We start from the raw sequence: 24805 nt of genomic DNA on the forward strand, positions 1-24805 counted from the left end.
TAAAACACAGATTTTCATGTGCAAACACTTGTAACGCCTGTGGAAACACACACTAGGGGTCTGGTGTTGCACTTGTTATTGTGCTGATATACTGACAGAACTTTAATGAGAAAAACCTGCGGCTTAATATCAAAGAAAACAGCCGCTGCACTTCTCCCACCAAATAATTTCCCTCAAGGGGCCCCCGCTTTTGGCTGCGTGTGGGGGCCAGTTCCGACTCGTAAAGCATCTTCTAACAAGGCATCTTCATTCTGGTTCAGAACAGCCAGCATTGTCCTATTAGCACTCTGAAACCTGGCAGTGTGAGAGAAGAACTGCTCCAGGCCAGAGTATGCCACACACACATATAAGAAAAGGAAAGGGATGTAGTTGAATGTAAGGAGTCTCAGTGTGAAGTACGTGAGCAGCAATTGGTGGGCCAGAACTATGTACGAGACTTGCTCACTGTGGGCGGCAGTAGCTGAACTCTGCTTCATTCACTTGATTGACTGGCTTTCAGATAGCACAAGTACTCTTATAATGTCAGTCAATGTATCTTGGAGCAAAAACAATCATTTAGTGGGTCATTTTACAACATATTCAAATAGTGTATTTTGACAAATGAGCAGCCACCAAACAGCTGATTACTGAATTTAAATGTGGGCAATCATGTTATGAGGTCAAAAACATTTCGATTTCTGAACGACTTAGTCTGAAATTCTTTTCAGAGTAAAAAGTCTTCTTTGAACAGTGCACACGTGTGTAACTCTACCTGTGCAGCGGAACTTCTTGCCCTTGACCTGGCTGATGCGTTTGTTGGCGAGCCGGCGCGGGTGGCTGCATCGAGCCCCGGTGGTCTCAATTGGATTGTCAAACAGGTAGTCGGCCAGCCACTTCAGATGACAGTCACACATGAAGGGATTCTGAGCGAGGTGTCTGTGGAGGGCGAACATAACAATAACTCAAAACGCTTAATTAGAGTCGAGGGAGTCTGTGCAATCAAACAGTAATATCCTGTGATAACAATACGATTGCTATGCATTCATAAACATGAACTGCTATTTTCAGTGTAAGGTTTCCATTTGTTTAGTTCACATTTATCTTGCTGCTGTTAATGGTGTTGTTGTTTTGCCGTCTACTTGGAGCTAATTAATTGCGGGGTGAAGGCAGCCCCGCTCAACAGTTGCTTAGAGACTGGAGTCTCTTGGACTGAGTGTGGGTGTGAAGGATGGAGGGTTTGTGTGTGTGTGTGTTAACTCACAGTGTTTTGATGGCGCGCAGAGGGGCGAACAGGCCTTTGCTGATGGTCTGAAGCTTGTTGTCGTAGAGGGACAGCAGGTTGAGTTTCTGCAGGTCTTTGAAAGTGTTCACACGAAGACAGTTGATCTTGTTGGCGTTCAGCAGTCTGGAAGAGTCAACATCACGAGTTTCATCACGAGACAAGCTTTTCTCATCAGTATAAACACACTTTAGCTCTAATATAGCAAATAACAAAAAACATTTATTAAGCTTTGTCATAACATTTGTTTAAATTTGCACTCTTCACAGACACTTTCTAATCAAGTGATTTACAGTACAATGCGCATATCGTTCAAATGACATAAAACCCCCACAAATCTTGTGAAAAAAATACTGACACTGTCAAAATTGTGAATTCATAAAATAAAAAATAAAGTACACATAAATAAATGAAATAGAAAAAATCCAATTGAAAATTAACAAAAGAACAAAGAAGCTAACAAAAGAAAAGAAAAGCAATAAAGCAAAGCAGAAGAAAACAAAAAGCAAAGCAAAGAACAAAACAAAAGAACAAAAAAGCTAAACAAAAAGGATAAAGAAAAGCAAACAAGAAACAAAAGCAAAACAAACAAATCATAGCAAAGCAAAAAGCAAACGCGTGGCAAGCGCGCTCAGACGCTGGCGTGACCACAACATTGACCCAACATCAAATGGCAAATGTAATGTAAGCGGAACGAAACCACTCGTTATTGTGTGGTTGACGGACCGTTTATCAGTTTGGACCAATGCAGCGCGAGCCGATCTTAATCATCAGCACAGCGAAATCCAGTAAAGAAAGCATTTGAATTCGCCAGTGAAGTAATAACATCGCTGCGAGATCTAGTGAGAAACATTCACATTTCTCCGTTATTAACGGATCAAACAGCGCTGACGTGGAAACCAGGAAGAAGGGTTGATTTTAGCATTGTTTTAAACTTTGAAACGTTCTAAAACACAGAAGTAGCGCAATGCCTGGCCACGCCCACTTCCGGCATCAGACTGTTAGGCTGGCGCTGTCGTCCTCACACTGCTATGACGTATGGTTCTGCGGTTCTGCAGTCGGACCTATCTCGCATGAGGACGTGATAGGCAGAGGCCCTCCCCTCTGCCCAAAGTAATATGCTCCACATCAAGAGTAGTACGCAACCAAAAGCGGGGAAAGAGTAAAACAAATCTTGCTAGCATTTCAGTTGCCGATCTACAAAATGGTTAAAAAGACGAACATTGTGAAAGTAAAGGGTGGTGCAGAAAAAATAAGGGACAAAAAACGCAAATGTCTTGAGGCCCATGCTGAAAAATGTCCCAAGATAAAATAACTGATTATATAACTGATATAGAAGCATTCCCACTTTAATAAGGTAGGTCATGCTTCTGTTTATCATATATATTCTATTGTGGTTTGGTCATGGTGCTTTTTCTTTATTAAGCAGTTGTATTGTGTGCGTCGGGCCGCCGTGCCATGCTCGTGTGTGTGCGTGTGTTTTTGGCCGCTGTGCCATGCTCGTGTGTGCTGTGAATGTGTATGGACTAAAGTCTATGCGCCTCAGTCTTATATCATGACGTGTATGCCTACAGTGTGAAAGTCATTGCTGCCTTGTATGGTGTGTCTCAGTGGGAAAAATGTTCAGATTCTGGGGACGTTTTTTTTAACGTCATCAATTAGTTGGGCCGGTGAAAACCACAAATGCCAGGGCTGAATTTTGGTCCCAGTCCGGCCCTGCTTTATGATGTTAGTTTTAATAAAAGTACAATTTAAAAAATTAAATCAAGGAAATTTCTCTGGCATTTCTTTCTTTTTGCTGTATCGGAAACGTACCGAATCGTACCGAACCGTGACACAAGTGTATCGTATCGAACCGAACCGTGCATTTTGTGAACCGTTACACCCCTACTTAAATTTCTGTAATTTTGCCATTGTGTTATGCTGTTCTTGATGACTGATGGTTATTTATTGCATTACAGAAGGCTGTGATGTAAACTCTGTTGAGCATGTGTGGCTGTTGCATAGTCCTCAGTGACCATATAAAACCCTCTTTCAGTGCAGTCCCCGAGTCAGTGTGTGGGAACCACAAAGTGCTCAAAGCTGTGTGACTTGATGTTAGTATCAGAAACATATTCAAATCTATAGTTGTAATTTACTTGGTTCACAGATCACAAATGTGAACAAAACAGCAGTGAACGTGTTGTCGATGAATCGCTGGAGTATTCATCTGCTGAGTTTTACCCATCACTCTTGTCATGTCACGCACTCCTCCCTGACTTCCAGCCGCCTTCACGTCTTTCCTGTTCAGGCCGCCTGACAATTGACTAACGCAGTGGTGTGCTTAATTACTGAAAGCCATTGTAATGAGGTTTTGTCTTGGAGCAAACGCATGCATCGTTAGTCTACTCACAGGGTGAACTAATTAGGTTTGAGTATCACAAAAAAATAGAGAAGATAAAAAAGCTTGAATAAAACCATATACAACAGAAAGAAACACAGAAACACCAAAATAGCCTAGCGAAATGGCTGGAATGCCCTGAGGTGTTCCTTTGAAAGGGTCTTATTAAGAAAATCCATTAAGGATGAAGAACTCTAATTGCTGAAAACAAAGATAATTTGTGTCATTATGGCAGTTGACGGTGAAAACATGGGTCGGCCGCTCCAGTGAATCTATGCTGTTTTAGAAGCGTAATAACAGGTGATGTGAGCTTATGTTTGTGCCTGCGGGAGAAGTGTGTACGTTAAGAAAACCAGAAGCCATCAGAATTTCCCCAAATCATTAGAATAAGCTGAAACAGGCCCATTAGAGCCGACAGATTCACCTCAATTTGGACCATTAAATGCGGAAATTATGTCTGAGCAATGTTTCCATGTCTACACAAATATAAGTAGGTGTGAGGGACATGTTTAGCAATCAAGTCCAATTTACATACTAATGATGTCGAGAGTGTTCCCCCATGAGGAACTGAAAATAAAACTTGATGCTCCCTTCAGCCAAAACAGTACATGCCTCCTCTCTTCTTTTAGTGCTTTACCTTCTTTTATGAGGGAAAGGGGAGACATGTTCTACCTCCTATAAACCAGTGAGTCCAAATGCTTCACTAAATACATTGTAGAGCATGATGTAAAATTAATAAGAAATATTTGATATTCTGTATTATTTCTCTGGCACTGATAAAACATTCTCAAATCATGATAACGTGGACTATAAGGTCTTCCACAAAAAGAAAATACCTAATTGTTATGGTGCTAAAATGATATATGATAAAACGTTTTCAAGATGTACACCACCGATAAATTGGGGTTGGTACATTTTTTTTTATGTTTGTAAAAGAAGTCGCTTATGTTCACCAAGACTGCATTTATTTGATAAAAAAAATACAGTAAAAACTGTAATAATGTGAAATATTATTATAACAGTTTTCTATTTGAATATATTTTAAAATGTAATTTATTCCTATGATGGTATTTTCAGCACCATTACTCCAGTCTCCAGTGTCACATGATCCTTTAAAAAAATCATACTAATATGCTGATTTGCTGCTCAAGATCTTATTATCATCAATGTTGAAAAAACGTTGTGCTGCTTAATATTTTTGTGAAAACTCTGATACATTTATTTCAGGATTCTTTGTTGAATAAAAAGGATCTTTTGTAAAAGTTTTTACTGTCAATTTTGATGAATTTAATGCGCCCTTGCTGTATATTATCAAATATAATAACAGAAACATATTTTATGGGAACTCTCCATAGACTTAATGATTTTCAGTTGCACTTTATTTTACAGTACGTGTACTTACCTAAGAAAATACTGGAAAATTTAAGGTAACTACACTGTAAAAAAAAAAAAGTATCAATAAGTTATGATAACATATGTTTTTATATTGCTTTAACTCGTCAAAATAACTCATCAACTTTTTTATATAAGTTATAAAAGATAAAACTCAAGTTAAGTTGAAATGACTTAAACATCCAAGTTGATTGTTGTCAGACTCTGATTTAGTTTGGACTTTGTTTTCAGTTTGCACCGTTTCCACTGAGTTAGTCATCATAGTTTCTGGTTAGTTTTTCTATGTGTCGTTTATTATCCTGATTTGCTTGTATGCTTAAGTCATATTCAGTGTCTATTCATTTGCTGTCATGTTTTGTATGTGATACAGTGCTTAGCATAAGTGAACACATGCTAAAGTTGACTAAAAAGAGGACTAAAAAAATCATCTTAATGCCTTAATTAAAAAAATTAGGAAAAATCCAACCTTTAAGGACACCAATTGTCTTTGTGAATGAATAAATGTTCTTCCTTAAAATACAGGGGCATAAATCAGTTAAATGTTAAATTCCCTATGTTAAATTCCCATAGATGAAGGCAGATTTTTATTTTTAAAGGCCAGTTATTTCATGGATCCATGCATCCTGATAAAGTTCCCTTGGCCTTTGGAATTAAAATAGCCCCACATCATCACATACACTTCACCATACCTAGAGATTGGCATGGTTTTATTTCAGTTCGCCTAATAGCTGGTTTGATTTGCATTGAGAGATGATCTTATGGAAAGTACCCCATGCCAATCTCTAGGTATGGTGAAGGGTGATGGTGTGGGGCTATTTTAATTCCAAAGGCCAAGGGCACTTTATCAAAATGCATAGTGTCCTTAAAGGTTGGATTTTTCCTCATTTTTTAATTAAGGCATTAAGATCAAATTCCAAAAGATGATTTTTTATTCCTCTTTTTAGTCAACCGTAGCATGGGATTTCTTCACTTATGCTAAGCAGCACTGTATGTGTTGTAAGCCGTTCTCTTTGTGTGATTTATCTTCCTGTGGATTTATTAAAGATTACCTTTGCCTACATCATCGTGTTCGTGAGTGTTGTACAACACAGCGTTGTGACAATTGTACTTAAAAATGTAAAGCAGCAACTGTTTTTCTGTTTTTACGGTGTACAGGGGTTAATGATGGGTTTAGGGGAAGGTTCTGGGTTAGTACCTAGATATTACACTCAGTTATAGTAATTACTGTAATAAGTACATTGTATGTAGGGGTGTGCCGGTTTCAGAATTGGTGATGACGGTTATGACGTGAGTCAAATGTGACGGTTCGTAACATAACCGTCAGGGGGGGGGGGGGGGGGGGGGTGAAAAACTGTTTGTCTGTTATAGGACAACTAAGCAGACACTGATTAGCTACTGGCGTTTATTTAACATGAACAGCAAGACAACTAGAAGTGAATGTGCTTTCCATTAAATGTATCACACAGTAAACAAATCCTTAACAAACAAAACAAACAAACGTTGCAATGAACGTGCTTTGTTTTAAATAAATCACACACAGTAAACAAAACCTTAACGAAAAAAACTTTGGAATGAACTTTGCGCTTTAGACGCGCAAACTGCGTGCCGGTGCGGTGAGACGTTCATGCTCAGGCAGATTCGGCTTGAATTCGGTCACCCTCGGACGCGGCGCCACGCGCGCTGTTACAAAAAAAGCTGTGCACACAGCCAAGCCAAATAGGCTATAGTCTCAGCCTCAGACGTCACGCCCACGGAACGTTGGCTAAACGTCTGATGCATATGGTACACTTAACTGGAAACACTTCAGGAATGTCGAAGTCATCATCTGATTGGTTGAGTTTTATCGGATTTCCGGGGGGCGCGAGTGTCGCGTTTATTTTCGGTCTGCCGGGAAACAAAGCGCAGACGTGTGATTGCGGAAGAAAAACTGTTGTGTTTACATGAGTGACAATGAGCATTTATCAAGATCAGCTAAACGTAGGATTCTCAAAAGTATGCGAGGTTCACGGCGTAGACTCTTTAAGAGATGTCCAGGAGTTTTGTTTGAGGCACTTAGTGGAGACAAAAAGAGATATTTTAGCCTGTTTGCCGACGGGATTTGGGAAGAGTATTATTTTCCAAGCCTGGCCGACCCTTTGTCAGCATTTATAAGGATTCCCAGCAGATCCAACTTTACTAGTTGTGTGTCCCCTCCTATCTATTACATAGCTGTCAACCCTCCCGTTTTTTCCGGGTTTCTCACGTATTTAAGCTCTTTTCCCGCTGTCTTCCCGTTTTATTATTTTCCCGTAAAATATCCCGTATTTTTACGCTCTGATTGTGTGAGACGTACATGCTCGGGCAGATTCGGCTTGAAGTCGTTCATCGTCGTATGCGGCGCCGCGCGCGCTGTTACAAAAAAAGCTGTGCACACAGCCAAGCGAAATGGGGTCTTGCCGGTCTTGCGCATCCAACTCGTGCGGACGCGTCAAGTATAAACAATTATACTCCGTGTCAGCGCGCGCTTTGATCGGTAAAGGAGCACAGACCTCTCCCTAATCATCTCCAGCAGCCCCCGAAGCACCACGTACCGTTTCCCTCGTAAGCTGATATTAGTATTTAAACATTCTCTGATAAAAAATGTTTAAAAAATGACACACTTTCTCTCATACACACACACACTGTCTCTTTCTCTCTCACTCATTTGTAGTTATAAACTCTTTAGACTTTTAATGATTAGTGCTTTATTTTTAAAGTTTGTGGTGGGTAAGAATCCCAATATTTTGGGGATGGATTCCGGGAAATCTCCCTTATATTCAATGTTCAATGTTGACAGCTAGGATCTATTATGGAAGATCAAGTGAAGTACCTAACTGTGAAGGTAGGCCTATCAGCCGCGTTTGCGGGCAAACATGAAACAACAGACGCTGACATCGCAGCTGGCCGATTCAGTATTGTGTTCGGTTTTCTTCTCCTTCTTTGATTTTCTATGCTGACTGACTTGTTGCACGCCGGTCTGTTGTTGTGGGGACATTTCCACGCCCCGAAACGTGACGCTGAACAAAACGAACTGTAATTGGTTGTTTGACATGTCGGTCAAACGGCCTTATGGGCGGGCCTTGGCCAAAGAAAGCTGCTATGAGTTCCAGACCTTCAGCCGTCAGCCTGAAGGTCTGGCTACGCGAGACTAAATAGGCTATGTACACAAGCGTAGTTTCGAACTTCCGCTATTGTCAGAAGTCGGCATGTCAGTTTCCGGTTTACGGCTGTTCATCCGCATCCGCTATAAACGAACAAGATGAGAGCTGCTGTTGTACGAGAAAAAGAGTTCTTAAACACATCTAAGTTTCTAAGAACTGTAGGTGGATCTATCATCTAACGCCCGTTTCACACATACCCCGTTTGCAGTGTGTGTTGCGGTGCAGGAGCAACGTGTGCTAAAGTGCTTTCACTTATGATGCGTTTGCAGTGAATAACTGATCCGCGGCTGTACCACAAACACATACTTACTTTTTTTTTTTTTTTTGCGCGTCGCCCAAAATGTCTATTTTGTGCAGCCACTGCGCACGAAGGTTGGTGTTTTTCGGGAAGCGGTGGAAGCTCAAATGGCTGTTAGCGACTTGAAGCAGAGCAAAGTGCCACACAGCAGTGCTCCTAACGCACCATGTTAACAGGTTAGGGCTTTCACTTTTCACACCGTTCCAGATGCGGCACGTATAACAGCAGTGCAGCGATCGTTACTGCACCGAATCTGCTGTGCTGCATTAAAGTGACACCGCATGTTTCGTGGTCAAAATGCACAAAGATTGACCTGAAAATGTAGTAATTTTACCATGAATGCGTTTCATTAAATACAATGTAGTAATCTCACCATAGATGCATTTAATATACCGGTACTACTATTTTTCACAGTCATCTGAAGACTGTGAAGACCGGGGTAAATCAAGGAAAACTACAATTAAGGCGACATAATGAAAAACACTCGTCTCATTCGTGGAGGTGGAAAAACAAGTTCTTTGAGACATGCAAGATCTATTGTAGGCTATTACAATTTAAATGCAAAAGAAAAGGCACGTGAGTCGGCTGGTTTTGCCAATTTTAAGTTTTAATTTAAAATATTTGCCATTTTAATATAGTAAATTTGACCACTTGCTTGAGCAACTTATGCTGCGTTCCAGGCAGGTTTTTGAGCACGTAAATCACGACTTCAAACCACGACTCACGACTTTGTAGCATTCCAGGCCAGTCACGCCAAACTACCTGAGCGCAATATATTATAATTTTTTCAGACACATAACATTGTAATACATAATCGTGTGTGTATATACACACTTATTGTTTCAGACACATAACATTGTAATACATAATCTTGTGTGTATTATTATCATTATTATTATATTATTATTAATTTGACTGCAACGTTATATTGTCCTAAAGTGTATTCTCACTGTGTACCGCCTGCATAAACACTGCATCCGTAGGGGATGCCATTGTTGTTTTGTATGGTTTTGCGGGCTATGTGACGTCAGAACTCGTAACTGGGAGTACATCGATCTAGTACGAGTTCACGGGTGGGAAGTCACGGGTTTGACTGCCGTTCCAGTGCACTTTCACGGGTATAAGGTTGGAAAAACACGGGTTACCGGTTGCCTGGAACGCGGCATTAATATAAGTAATGCATGGAATAATAGCCCTAACTTACGTTGTTTAAATTGTGTTTAAACGTGCATACGTCCATTTCAGAGTGTGTACAAAGAATCGCAATGCTGACAACTTTTTTTGAAATAAAAGTTGCAGCACAACTTCTGGATTTTAAATAAAAATAGTAAGTATGTGTTTGTGGCACAGCCGCGGATCAGTTATTCACTGCAAACGCATCATAAGTGAAAGCACTTTAGCACACGTTGCTCCTGCACCGCAACACACACTGCAAACGGGGTATGTGTGAAACGGGCGTTAGATGATAGATCCACCTACAGTTCTTAGAAACTTAGATGTGTTTAAGAACTCTTTTTTTCGTACAACAGCAGCTCTCATCTTGTTCGTTTATAGCGGATGCGGATGAACAGCCGTAAACCGGAAACTGACATGCCGACTTCTGACAATAGCGGAAGTTCGAAACTACGCTTGTGCACATAGCCTATGGGGTCTTGCCGGTCTTGCGCACCGAACGCGTCATTTTTGCCGCGCGCACCTTCGCGATCGTGCGGATGCGTCGAGTATAAACAAGGCTTTACTCCGTGTCAGCGCACGCTCTGATCGGTAAAGGTGCACAGACCTCTCCCGAATCATCTCCAGCAGTAGCAGCCTCCGTTTCCCTCGTAAGATGATATTAGTATTTAAACATTCTCTATGATAAAAAATGTTTGTAAAAAATATTTTAATAGCACGGTTTTGGCGGTTATAGAGTTCGAATGACGGTGTTCAACTATAACCGTCAGTCTCACGGTTATATAATAACCGTCACACCCCTAATTGTATGTAGTACATAGGGAACAGGACTGTAAAGTAAAGTGGTACCATGATTTTTATACTGTACAAACTGTATATTCTATCCCCCTTCACTAAACCTACCCATCACAAAAAAACTTTCAGAATTTGTACATTTTCACTTCACAACTTTATTTCGTATGATTCATAAGCCATTTTCCCGCACACGGACCAAAAAAAAAAAGTCCCCACAAGTTAAAAAAATGACTGGTATTATTATCCATGTGGGGACATTTTGCACACGCACACACACAATCTTCTTGACATTGAAGGTTATTGAGTCAGAAATGCAACACTCACAGCAGTTGGAGGGAGACAAGGCCATCAAACAGTCCCTTTGGGATCTCTGTGATTTGATTTCCATACAGGACCCTGAAGACAAACACAGATACAATGCAAATAGAAAACAATGAATCAACCCACAATGTCTCAATATGTGTAACCCATGTGCAACTCATCAAGCGTGTACATTCTTTCTTAGAGGGGCTTTCATGTTAAAAAAAGATGTGGCAAAATCATAAAAAGATTCATCAAATGTGGTTCATAAAACTCAACCCAAGTTTTCAAATACAATATAGCTGTATGTCAGAAAGTCAGTTTTCCTGATAATGTTCACCTTTAGTGAGCTATCAAGTTAGATGTGATCGTGAACCAGATCAGTCTAATTGATGAATAAATCGCTCAGACTGGTTTTGTGAACCACTGAAAAGGTCTGATTAAGAACAAATATTTAATTATTAAATAATTAAATAAATAAAAAATCACATTAATACTTCTTTTATCAACATGCCATGCAGATGTCAACGTTTTCAGCCAATAACGAATACAATTTCTGTCTGTTCCTGACACAAAGCATGAATCATAAAGACAATTTTTGTGTTAATTTATGATGTTTTTGTGTCCTTTTGAAGTTTGAATGCGACAGTCTCCATTCGTAGCAATTGTTTTTTGTGTTTCATAGAACAAAGAATGAGTTGAGTTCAAATAAGTTCTGAACAATGTTCACATTTGGCTGAACTATTTCTTCAACACACTCTAATTTCCAAGCAAATGTGTGGCTGTGTATTTATGACATCTTGTGCATCCTCATTGCTTTATTCCTATTCCCTGAGAGACTAGAGCCCATCGTCCTCCCCTCAGCGTCTCTTTAATCACACGGCATGTGTAAATGAGCTCTGTCTCGTGTACAGCTGTGTGGGCCGGTCGCAGGGAAATAGATCTGACCGAATTAATATGCGCACGCTGACTCTTCTGTCTGATTCTGACTTGTTGTGGTGATTTAAATGAAAGTCCTCCCTCGTGTTCACGCTGCTGCAGATGTCAGTAAACACACACACACAGTGAAAGACACACACGCAGGCAGACAGTGGGCTGTCTCATCTCCATTCTGTCAGCCTCCTGTCAGCTGATTTATTCGACACCTGTCCTTTCACCTGACTGTCTACATTTACACACGCTTATTATCTTTGTAAATGTATTGCTATGCAGCTCAGGTATATGAATTTTAATATGTCTGTGTCATTTTGTGTGAGAAACACTTACAGTGAATTGAGCGAGCGCAGGCCACTAAACGCATCTTCTGCAATCTCGGATATCTGATTCTTGCTCAGGTCTCTGTAACAGCATAAAACACACAAATAGAGATAATAAAGTTGACTGTTAGACCAACAAAGGGATGGTTTGCACATTTGTCTGACAGGATGTCGATAGTATACTCTATAAATACCCAGCAAACTCGATACTGAAAGAACATAAGAAACTGGTGGCCATCATTAGCATTTAATCTTTGAAAGGATATTTCAACTAAAATTGAAAACCATTTACTTCTTCTCACAAGCTATATCATGACTTGAAATATAGCAATTTAGCTGTGTGGACCAGTTATTCATTTTTACATGAGGGTGATTAACTGATCATTTGTCTTCTGTCATGTACTATATCAGTGTTTCTCAATTTTAGGTTGTTGGGGTAGAAATGAAATCCACAGCGAAGTGGTTGTCAAAAACGGTACACAAATTAAAAAAAAAAAATTCTCAGGTGTTGTGTTTTTCTCAGGAGGCCTAGATTTGTTTGAATATATTCCTCAAAATGCTGAGCTCTTCACGTCAAGGAATCACTGCCAAAGCAGAGGTGAGAAGTTCTCATTAAATATCTGAATTTGTGACCAAAATATAGATTTTCTTGTGCGGGGTGACATCCCTCTATAAACCTCCGTGTGTATTATGAACCCTTCTACTATTTTTTCTAGTGGCTGACAGGAGATCACTTGCAGCAAGTATAGAGTTCATTCATAGGGTTAAAAAGTGTAAAAAGACAATGGGTCTCATTCATGAAACATTCGTAAATATACGAGTAAATATGCGAGTGATTTGCGCGTAAAGAGACCTTCCCGAAAACTCTTCTCCTGATTCACAAATACTTCGTAAACGTCAGATGTGATAGTAAAATGTGTGTGTGTGTTAATGAATTCCAATCAGTCGTAAATGGGATGCGCGTGCACGTTCATTCTCAATTACCATAAATCCCGCCCATTAAATCCGACTGACAACTGGCATCATATTATGACATGAATGCGAATGAAAAAAAAAAATTCTCAGATGCAGAAATTGAAGTTTTATTATCAGAAGTTCGTTCAAAAAGCCACATTTTATTTTCAAGCGTACATAGTGGCGTATCGGGTCCTAAAAAAAAAGGAAGCTTGGCAGCATATTACAGATGCAGTTAATGGAGTTTCATCTGTTAATCGAACATTCCCAGAAGTGAGAAGAAAATGGTTCGACATTAAGCTTGAGAGCAAAAAACGAATTAGTTCACTTCTGAAAAATAGTATTCAAACTGGAGAAGGACCACCATCGCAGATGCTATTACTGGCTCTCATAATAAGAAAAAACGTATGTAATTACTATATATAATATTTTTAAAAAATGCTGTGCAAATATGTACCTGATTAAGGTGAAATAAAATGCAGCCTTATTAATGAGCAAAACGTTCGGGTGTTAAGTGCACTATTTACGCGTGGCTGGGAGCAGGTGTAGATTTCTTGTGCACCAACTAACATTTGGAAAATACGAACATTTTAATGAATCCGAAAATTTACGCCAGAACCACTTTACACATGATTTACACAAAAATTCGTTCTGCTCGTGTTTCATGAATGAGACCCAAAGTGTGTATATCTCTAGATGTGTCAAATAGAAATGAAAAAATAAATATTTAGCTGATTTTATTAAACTGCTTTTTGGATATGCACTATCATTCAAAAGTTTAGGGTCAGTAAGACTTTTTGGTAGCACTTTATTTTACAGCCGTGCTTAATAACATGTACACACTCTCTACTTATTCTAGTAATTACAATAACTGGGTAATAACTAGGTACTAGTCCTGAACATACCCCTAAACCTAATCTTAACCCATGCAGTTACCTTCAATTATTCAGTACTTTCTTGGTAAGTACACTGAAAGTGCACGCACTGTAAAATAAAGTGCAACTGATTTTGATAGAAGTATCTAATCATAAATATTGAAATATTATTACAATTTAAAAAGAACCTGTGATGGAATAGAGTTTTCAGCATCATTAGTGTCACATGATCCGTCTGAGAATCATTATAATGCTGATTATGTGCTCAAATTTAAATATTTATTTATTTATTTATTTTTAAATCTAGAGTAAATGGTAACATCCGTTCTGTCATGACAACTCTCGGAGTGTTTGGCACGGTAATGTATATGACAATATTGATACACGGTGCACTGCTGTGAGCAAGTAAGAAATGCTGCTGCTGTACAATATAGCATACATGAATAACCCGTAACAGATCTATACAGGTGGAGCTGGGGAAGGTGGAGGGTTTCTGAAAGCATGCTGCAACTGCTACAGCAAGTGCAGACCAGGTATTTAAAAGTTGAGCAGCGAGCTCATTGGCTACTGATACAGCAGGAACCAATCAGCTGCGCCCTATAGAGAATGATGTGATTGCATACAGGCTGATTTAAGGACCCATCAGACAGCGCCATCTAGAGTTTCTTAACAGAACGTTTGTATTAGTTTGTGTTGTGGTGTGAGGAAGATCTTACATTCTCTTCAGTTTCTTGTACATGGAGAGCGCTCCTTTTGGGATGCTCTTGATCATGTTCTGCTCCAGACGGCTGCGCGGGAACAGATGGATACGTTTTGTTACACAACACTGACTTTTCCATTACACAAGTAATTGAATATAATAAAATTACAAAACAAATATGGCACAGCGCAGAAAAGAAAACAATGTAATATTCCTGTAGGTGTATCACAAATGTACAAGTACATATAACATTTATTCCCCTCAACAGAGATCTGTTCACTAATTCATTTCTTAGAGTCTACTAATTCACTGTACACTAATTCATTTCTTAGAGTCTACTAATTCACTGTACACTAATTCATTTCTTCATGTGTAGACCCACTTTTAAAAATGAAACGTTCCAATTAAAACCAAAAAGCCTGATTTTAAGTTCCACAAATAACTTTTTATTTATTTAAAATAATGCTTTTACTATTCCTGCTTGTATTATTTTAAATCACACAAGAACCACAGAGCAAGAAGAACCCCATTAAGTAAAAAATAGTTTTTGACAAGACAGGGGTGTTTTGTTGAACCTAAAGTGCTCACAAGAGTCTTTCATTGAAGAACCTTTCATTTTTGAGAGTCTGGGTGGTGCTTAATGCTCCTTCAAGAGGTCTACAGAGAAAGCCATCTATAAATGCTTTATGGCGGCCTGTACATTAAGTGTTCAATTTGTGTTTTGGCTCACTGGGATAAGAGTGCACCGACAACAAGTCTCTGAGAAATAAGCGCAGCTCTACTGCATGCTCCAGGTTATACATCATTTCATTAGCCCAATTTGTTTTTGGCCATGGGTTCGGTTTGGCTAAATGTGTCCTAGCCTGCATATCCATTTATTATGCAAAGGTCATACACTATTGACATAACAACAACGGCGAGGAACAGCACATATCAGGGCAATTACCTACCTGTCCTTTAGTGCAAACAAGGATCTCTGAATCAATATGGATACCAAATACCCTGACCAAGACGATATGGACGTTCTCCAAAGCACGAGAACATTCAATCAGCCTGAGGCAAGACAGCCAAAGCACATTGAAAAACTTGAGTGTGTTCTTTGTAATAGTATGCATGTGTGTGAGCGTTCTGCTGCATTGCTATATGATCATTAAACACAACGTCCCAGCCTATTCGCACAATGGAAATGTCGGCCTTGCAAATTTCCCATGCACAACCAAACCGTCCTTGTTTTTTGGAGGATACCGTTAAACCTCTTTTGGATGCTCTTTTGTATTTGAAGGACACTGAATACAGAAGTAGCTGGAACAACAACAAGGTCAGATGTTTTAAATGGCAGTACTGTATGAATTACATTAATTTGATTGCTTTTTACTCCGAAAGCTAAGATTAATAGGCTAACATTAAAATTACACAAGCTAACTTGGACAGCACAATGTTGTAAAGGTCATATAAAAAAGTAAATAGGCAGAAAAATTGACAATAACATTAATCTAATAGCTGCTTTAGAAAATCAGTGGTTTTCGCATAAAAAAGTAACCAAATCACACGAAAAGCCACAGTAATCAAATACATCCAAAGACAACCAAGGCTTTAGAGAATATCCCTTTAAATGAGGTTAAAACTAACATTCGCAAGAGCAGAGTTTCCTTGCAAGACTGTGTAGAAATGTCCACATTTGGGGTACTAAAATAACTTCATTCTACAGTATTGGCAGTAATGAGAGCCAACTCAATTCTAGGTCTTGATTAAAATGCACATTTTGGTGAGATATTAATGTAAATGTAATGTAAAACAGTCGGTTATGTATTAAGTCCATGTATATTATATGCAGCGTAAATGCAACCTAATAGACCTGCTGCTGACTAATATGTTGCTAATATTAATTAAACAAAATTATTAACAAGAAAAAGAGAAAAGCACTCCCTGTCCCTAGTTCTTTCTCTTTATTTTATTTCTATGTTTACTCGAATAGTAACTTGTAACAGCTAATATCGGGGTGCGCTCATTCGCATATTGGCTTTAGCTGATGTGAAATGTCATAGATCCTACTAAAGTCTTGGTATAAGAGTACTTATTAAGTATATACTTCATATTTAAAAAGTGTGCAATTCAACATCATATCACAGACAGCTTTGGTTGAGCACTGCTTGAATCTGCTGATAAGACACTCAGCTTTCCTGGACATTTGATGCTCAGTATAACTTGCCTCATTTTGATCCTTGACTGGTTATCTAATTGCCTACACCCAGCAGACAGGCTGGTAGACCTCCAGTAGCTCTGAGCAAGATCTATCTGCAACTGCGGCACGGCGTTAACACACTCGCTAATGAGGCTGCAACACTGCACAGCTAATGGCCTTTGTTATATGACAGGAGAAAGAAGGCAGATCACTGCAGATACAATACCAGCGGTAAGTACTTATCACACTGGACTATTTTTACACAAATAGAGAAGGGAAATGATTTTAAGGAGTGGAATCCATACATTTCCACAATTCCTTCAGGCAGGTTGGCAGGAATCTCCGTCAGGCCTTTTCTACGGCAGTCTATGACGTTGTTGTTGTTGCAGGTGCAGGCGGCAGGGCAGACAGGCGCTTGGGGAGCACATGACCTTGGCTCTGTCTGAGTAGGACCTGGGGCGGAGGAAAAGATGGTAAAATAACATATCGGGAGGAAAATTGACTAAAGACAACATGGTTTACTGACACAAGAATGCAAATGGAGATCACAGGGAACATTAACACCATTTTAGGTGAAATATGAATAGAAACACATGCTTTCTGATAGTCCTGAATGGAAGCTACATGACAGTTATAACTACTATGAAATTTAGCATTAATCCACAATTTAATTAAAATAGCTTTTAATACAGTACATAATCAGTAAGAACAGGGTCCCTGTTGTTTTATTGTTTGCAGCTTAATTAAGAAACGCCTTTTCTTGCAGTTTGTTTTGTGTTTGTGTTGGAGTATATTCATCAGTTGATTAATCAGAGGGGGAGGAAAATGGGGCTTAATTAACAAGAGCTGAACGTGAACTTTTTCACCAATGAAACCCAAAGGTCCAATAAGATACAGAATGTATGAAGTGGCTTTATAAAACAACACAATGAAAAGGCCCTCAGTGTTCACTTGTATTAAACAGCCAATATTTTCACATTAATCATTATTAGATTTTTTTTTTTTTTTAAATGAACCCTATTTAAAGACCATTAAGATTTTTTTTACTAAAAATTATTCTCATGTTAAATATATAACACTTCTCTGTCAGTACTATAATGTAAAAAAAAGTATGTCAGAGGAGTATTTATAATGCCGGACTGAATTTAGTTTACACATAATAAATAAATAAATAAATAAATATTGTGCCATGGTTTTCGTAATCGTATTGCAATACTGAATTAGACATACTTTTTGCAATAGGGTGAGAATTTAGGGAATTTGTGAAAATTTGTATTTAGTTATTAATATCAATGTAAATAATATAACAATGAAAAAAAAAATGAAAAAAAAGATGGTCCTAAAAGCAGTCTTACATTACCTATAATTTATAATAATATTAATATAATATATCTATCTAGGCGACAAAAGAAGGACATTCTGAAAGAGAAAGTACATTCTGTGTCATACCTGTACACACAAATTCTCTCTTTTGAACATCAGGGACATTGAGACCTCTCATATGGGCGGGGGCCATGCACTGTGTGAAAGGGGCCAGCCCCCTTCTCTGCCGCAGCCAATCAGACAGCCAGGACAGGTGGCAGTCGCAGTGCAGGCTGTTGGAGTGCAGGCGACTGGAGAGAGAGAGAGAGAGAGAGAGAGAGAGAGAGAGAGAGAGAGAGAGAGAGAGAGAGAGAGAGAGAGAGAGAGAGAGAATAATGAGGGACAGATAGTGAGATAGTATCCATCCAATAAAGGTCAGAGGAGGTTTGTATGTCTAACATGAATGCTGGATTGGATGATACTTGAGTTGTTGGGAAATAGCTTTTTGAAAACACAATGAAGAAAATATATGTTTACCACACCCTTCATGGCATATACCATCTGTGATAAGGCATTTAAATGCAAAAGAGGAAGGAAATATCTGCCGGGATCAAGTAAGTATTCATAGGGAGAATCTCTATAGAGTTTAGGTAATAAAGACTCAAAATAACACATCAGAATTAAAGTGACAACACAAGTGAGAATGGGAGATTCTATTGTACAGGTTATAGTAACATCTCCACCGAGACCACAGTAAACCACTCCTAAATCCCCAGAGCATGCACCCTCATTTCATCAAGGTCTTTAAAAATAAGGCACAATTCCCAATAACATCTTTCACATCTTAATATAAATCTCTCAAGGGCCATTACCCGAAGGGGACGAGAGACACAGTTCAAAGAAAAAGTGGTGTCAGCAAATCAAAAGGCGCAGCTATATCAGTCATCACTGTCTGTAAATGAAATAACAGGCTGAATCCAGTTAGGGGGACAAAAACCTGCTCATTGACAATTTCAGCATGGGGGCGACGGTTTTAATAGAGCTTTTCCCATTACAAATCCAGTATCTGGCCCCCTGTCTTTGCGGATTAATTACAGATGAGTGGGATTACAAGATGGATGACCATGGGGAGAAGGAGCCTCGGCTGCCTCAGCTGCGCATGGGATGAGCCGAGGACGGGCACAATGGGGCAGCTCCACGTGCACACACACCCTATCGACCGTGATACACAGAAAATGACTACTTGCCTAGCGGTGGGAGTGCTTTTCATTTGTCTGAGTTATTGAATGGCAAGCATCATGCGGTGATATCATTTGATCTAATTGAATGCACAAAGATAGTACATCTATAGAAGGGGAGGCGAGGTGGAGGTGGTGGGGGATAGGTGAGGTGAACTCAACTATTTCATCAGAAATCTGGAGCCAAACCACCATCCAACTAAATGGATTACCAACATCTCTAAACATTTGATTTAATAAGTTGTTTTTACGAGCAACAAATTCAATACAGATATATCAGGGATATTAGAGACAGAAAATTCAATCCAAAGGAACTGGGTAGCAACCAAAGCCTCGCTGTGGATAATTCAATACTGCCCAGGGAGCAACGCGGCTGGCCATCCGAGCATCAGCAAATTCAATCCCGCATGAGGGGGCTGGCCTGTCTGATGGGCTGACTGATGGGAGGGAAGCCAGACTGCTCGGTTGCGGAGCTCGAGCTATGGATGACTCCAGGGAGAACGCTCGGCGGCCATGACGGAAAGAGGAGGAGACATAGATAGAGAGAAAAAAATGACTGATTGAAGGAGGAAGCTCCGAACATGTGCACTAGGGTCACAGTAACACTAAAGCCTTGTATTTCAGACTGAGATTCAAGCTCCCAGAAGCCCCAAAATGAAACTAGTGTTTACTCTTGACATATTTTATTATTTATATCTCTACTAGACCCAAAGTTCTGAGAAGAAAGACCACACTCGAATGACAACAAAAGCATCTTAGACTCGCGTTAATATCGTAGGTCAGCCACAGCAGGGAATGATTCATGCGAGATTTGGGGACTGTGTAATTATTTATATCAATTGTGGTTTGGGTCCAACAGTGCAACACAGGCATCTGTGTAAGACAGCCATCTCAACATGTTCAACCAAGACAATGTCTGCTGCACAAACAGACCACCGCTCTGATAACTGGTATGGCGTCACCACAGAGCCTGGAAAGGGGCTCCAGTCAAGCAGCAAATCCTCAAAAAAAAAAAGAGTTAAGATTTAGTACTAAATGTAGATACTGTATATAAATGCCTGACTGTGTAGCATTAGTTGTAATGCCATGAAGTGGACAAGAAACTTCTCAGTACTCACAGTGTCCGCAGCTTGGGCATGTGGTTGAAGCTTGACAGTGGGATGAGGGTGATGTTGTTGTTGTTGAGAGTGCTAGAAAGAAAAAAGAGAGAAAACAAATGTTAGAAAAAGGCATTTACTTAATTTCATTTAAGTAGAAAGACTAGCGAGTGACTTCAGATAACATTTGACAATGTAGACCAGAATAAAACAAAAAAAACAATAAGGGTATTTGTTAGATAGATAAAATAAGAAAGTCACACTGAAAGTAGTGTGTGTCCACATAAGCATGTAATGGTCTGCAAAAGGATGATATCATCAATGATGTGCACACTTGTAATTATGGATGGCAGACCTCTCTGTTTCCTGTCATACCAGCCACAGTTGTGATTAGCACTACTTAGCTGACCTAATCTTGTAATCAATCCATCCCACCCCATAACCCCCAAACCTATCACACACATGCAGAACACACAGCCTCCTGTACTTCCACCTCTTGGAAAACGGTCTGGGATCTCTCAATTTAGGATTTTAAATGGTTCCTGCTTGGTGGGGAGAAACTGCTGAATCCCGCTGACTACGCCAACTCAGTTTACAACTTGGGTTTGGGGTCTGAGTGTTCCTTCTAATGAAAGGTTTAATGACAGCTTTAATGAAAGGTTTAATGACAGTTTTGGAGTGAATTCTCTAAAGGACCCTCCATGATTTACATTTTATATTTACATTTATGCATTTGGCAGACTCTTTATCTAAAGTGACTTACATTGCATTCATGTTATACTTTTTTTTTTTATTCATGCATTCCTTGGAAATTGAACCCATGACCTGTTTGCTAACGCCATGCTCTACTGTTTGAGCTACTGAAAACCAAATACTCTCAACTGATCAGACCAGCTGCTGGTCTTGCTTTTTATTCAAGGCCAGGTAGTTCAGTCTAAACACTGTAGTAAACAAACAAGCTATTTCTGTCAGGACCACTATCGTCAAATCCGATTGACAATTAGCATACAGTTTAGATTGGCGGTATGGTTCCATTCTGGGCGAGAACTCCCTGCGCATCCATGCAGCCTAGCATGGATAAGAGCAGGGAGAGCAGCAATCACCCCCCTTAGGGTAAACAGAACAGAACCAACATGAATGTATGCAGATATCATTAATTCGAGATTTTAAAGTACAACATAATTCGAGAATTTATTCTGATTCAAGCGGAATCAGAATGCCACATCCTGACTGGGCGAGAGGAGGAGCTGGGGATGGAGGAGGGTAATTAGCTCCTGAGAAACGCGATAGCTGCTGAAAATACTGAAGGAGCTTATATATGTATACAGTGATAGGCGTCATATTCCTAAAGGTAGACGTGGATCAGCTGAGGGTCAGCTGATGCGACCTTGACTAAAGTGACCTGTCAGAACTGACACTATGCTTGATTTACATTATTTACCATTTGAGTGATCAGATTTACAATTCAGACCAGTGGAAATTTCCCAGCCTGGGTCCATTTCTTGAATGTGGGTGCTATAAAACTGCACAAATCAGAGGGAAACTAATCCCTCTAAAATATAACATTCTTGTGGGACTTTAAATGATATCTGAATATTGATTTTGGCTCAGATCTGTGGTGGAACACTTTATTATGAGTGAGGGAAAGAAGAAAACTAACTAAATGGAATGGAAAATTATTGTTATTCTACACATAGACACACAGAAAATTCCGCACAAATTACACACAGGGTGAAGGAATCACCCTCGTGAGGAGTTGACCAAATCCGCACCAGAAAGCGAACCTCTTGTCAAGGCCGCTGTGGCTCAGAGGTTTCATTGCTGTTCTCTGCTGCTCTGTAGAGATGTAAATAGAAGAAGCTCTGGGCAAGCCTGAGGGAGGAACGCCCTGGTAAAAGCCTGTAATACCAAACCATCACCAAGGGAAAATGCAATTTGCTCAGGAAGGATTCACTCCTATCTGTGAAACCTTCACTCTCTTCTGGGAGCATCCTCCAAAGTTAGGTGATGCAAGTGAAGAAACGAACAGTGAAAAAATGAAGACAAGACTGAGAGCTGAAGAAGGACTGTTAAAGAAGGGAAGAGGATCGACAGAGAGCGCCGAACAGCTTGTGCTTGCTGTGGTAGTGCTTGCTCTCTCATTCATATTTCAGCCATCCGGTGTCCAGGATTAGAAGCCCTGAGTAAAAATAATCTCATATAGATTTCCTTCATGCAATTGTAATTTGAAAAAGCTGGAGCTGGAGCTGGACTGGGCGTCACAGTCACGTTAAGTCAGCTTAAACCTGACATGTTCCATGCCCCAGAGCGATGACCTTCGGTCTCTCAGCGGATAGACTTCACCTGTTTATGTATATGGACATCTCTGGCTCTGGCTGAGTTAAGCTTTTCTACAAGAAACAATGAGCACTAGACCAATGGCCTTAAAGTAGAGCCCATTTTGCTGTCTTAAACAAGACTGTCAGTCTTCCCTATATCCAGCCCTCTGCAGTGCAGAGGGCCGCCCACTGCTGCAGCGTGGGATTTCAGCAAATAACAGCGCAGCATGAGCAACTCTTGCTAAAGCCACTTGTGATAATTGAAGATCACCTTGAGTCTTTAAAATTCCTTTGTCTTCATCACCAGCAATATAAAGTCATTCCGCCTGTGTCGCCTTGTAGTTGACCATAAATCAAAACTGTGTTAAGCAAAATCAACGTGCTGCAGGGGTAAGGACCACATCCACAGTGACTCCTGAGAAAGTGCATCCAAGCTGAAATGAAATGAAATCAATGCGGGACCTGACAAATACCAAACTCTACAGCTTGACTGTGTAACTTTATGATTTTATTTAAAGCTCTATTGATGCAGGCGTCAATAGAACCAGGCAGCTGATAATTGCTCACAACGCTTAGTCTGTGTCAGCTTAGTCTTAGTCAGAGGGGCACGTTTTCTTTTTTACTTCTCTTTTCTATGTCAAGAAAGCTTTCCCACAGTTGCAAAAAGCTTGACAGTGGGATCTTAAGTGCTCTCAGGCTTTCTTCGGGCCTTCATTAGAGGGACTTGGAGAGGGTCTCTGGATACTTCACTCCTAAAAGACGGCAGCATTTTCAGAGCCAGAACATTTTGAAATAAGAAAATAAGAGAGAGGTTGTTTAGGTGGATGCAGGGGACGGCAGGGAAATAACTGAAGTGCTCCCGGCATCTGACTTTTCCTGAGAAATCAGGAGGCAAAGACATATGTTATTTGGCATGACAGGATTGAAGCAGTGAGTGTGTACTTCTCAGAAAGTAACTGTCCTGGTAACTGATGCTTATTCTAAATAGCATTCTTAAGAAAACGTGTTAAAAAATAAATGTGATAGATGATGGTGTTTTGCTCAACTTTTTTTTAACTTCTCAATCCATATTTTCTTTCATGTGGTGTGAAATTGAGTGCAAGTGTATAGAGTAGGGAGTACACAACCATGTCTATATATGACTTGGAAACTAGATGTGAGCCAAAGTGTCTGTGATGTTGTCATGGTTCCATGAGAAACTATTATCGCTACTGCAGCACAATTGTGAGTTTGCAATGCAAGCGTCCATCCGAGCAACCATTTACAGGGCATCCCTGCGTCGGGCCCTCGAGTCAAAACAAATGAGTAAAGTGCCTCCAGATGGAGCGTAATTTCATTATGAGCTCTTGGGCTCCACTTGTTGCAGTGTGATGGAATTCGTGTGCGTAGGATGGAAATTGTTGCCATTGTTTAGCTTAGCATCGTAAGTTCAGCTTCAGCACAAAGCCACAATCAGATGTTATTCCACTAATTCAAATAAACCCAATGAGAATAAACAGAGAAATAACATGATCTCTGCTCATAATCGCATTCATGTGGTTTGTGTCCAAGTGGAGGCTTATTAAAAAAAAAGAAACTAGTGCTTAGCATTTGTAACAAAAAAGGGGAAGCTTTATGCCTGCATAAACCAACCCTTTGCCTCCTCTGAAAGGAGAGAAAGAGATCTCCATCCCTCAATGGAGCAGAGGATGGGAGGAGAGGCGAAAAGAACAGGTACAACACCGAAAACAGACACGATTCCCCTGCCATTGATGAGGCCATTATAGCGCAAATGAGGACAGATTGAATCTAAGCTGTTCCGTCGGCCTCCCTCCTCTCTCTGGCCATCCAGGAGCGAATGATTAATTGTGCGCAAGGGTCCGACTGCTGAAAAGCACGATTTCCAGCCCGCCCCCTCCCCATCTCCCCATCTCCCCGAGCTTTGGCGTAGACCACACAGAGATAACGCAATGGGGCCATGTCTGGTGGCAAGGCAATTTCCTGTGCTCGAAAGTGCTGTTTGTGAGCTAATGACAGCTCTCTCCCCCTCCACTCCCCTAATCCATCCTCTCATTTAGCCATCAGCTTGCCCTTTCTCCCTCCGCCTGCCTGTTGTCTGTCACATAAAG

At 40.1% G+C, this 24805-nt stretch overlaps 1 protein-coding gene across 1 annotated transcript in view; it reads right to left on the reverse strand.

The window, feature by feature from the left end:
* slit3 (slit homolog 3 (Drosophila)) overlaps positions 1 to 24805 on the reverse strand; it is a 199225-nt gene that overhangs the window by 48717 nt on the left and 125703 nt on the right. The window contains exons 7-14 of the mRNA XM_056250333.1: positions 20401 to 20472; positions 18192 to 18355; positions 17048 to 17195; positions 14577 to 14648; positions 12042 to 12113; positions 10800 to 10871; positions 1241 to 1384; positions 752 to 915 (exon numbers count right to left, since the gene is read on the reverse strand). Of these exons, the coding sequence (XP_056106308.1) occupies positions 752 to 915; positions 1241 to 1384; positions 10800 to 10871; positions 12042 to 12113; positions 14577 to 14648; positions 17048 to 17195; positions 18192 to 18355; positions 20401 to 20472 (908 nt within the window). The remainder of the gene's footprint in view (positions 1 to 751; positions 916 to 1240; positions 1385 to 10799; positions 10872 to 12041; positions 12114 to 14576; positions 14649 to 17047; positions 17196 to 18191; positions 18356 to 20400; positions 20473 to 24805) is intronic.

This window comes from Rhinichthys klamathensis, unplaced genomic scaffold (genome assembly GCF_029890125.1).
Source record: "Rhinichthys klamathensis goyatoka isolate OS25496 unplaced genomic scaffold, OSU_Roscu_1.1 h1tg000068l_1, whole genome shotgun sequence".
NCBI lineage: Eukaryota > Metazoa > Chordata > Actinopteri > Cypriniformes > Leuciscidae > Rhinichthys > Rhinichthys klamathensis.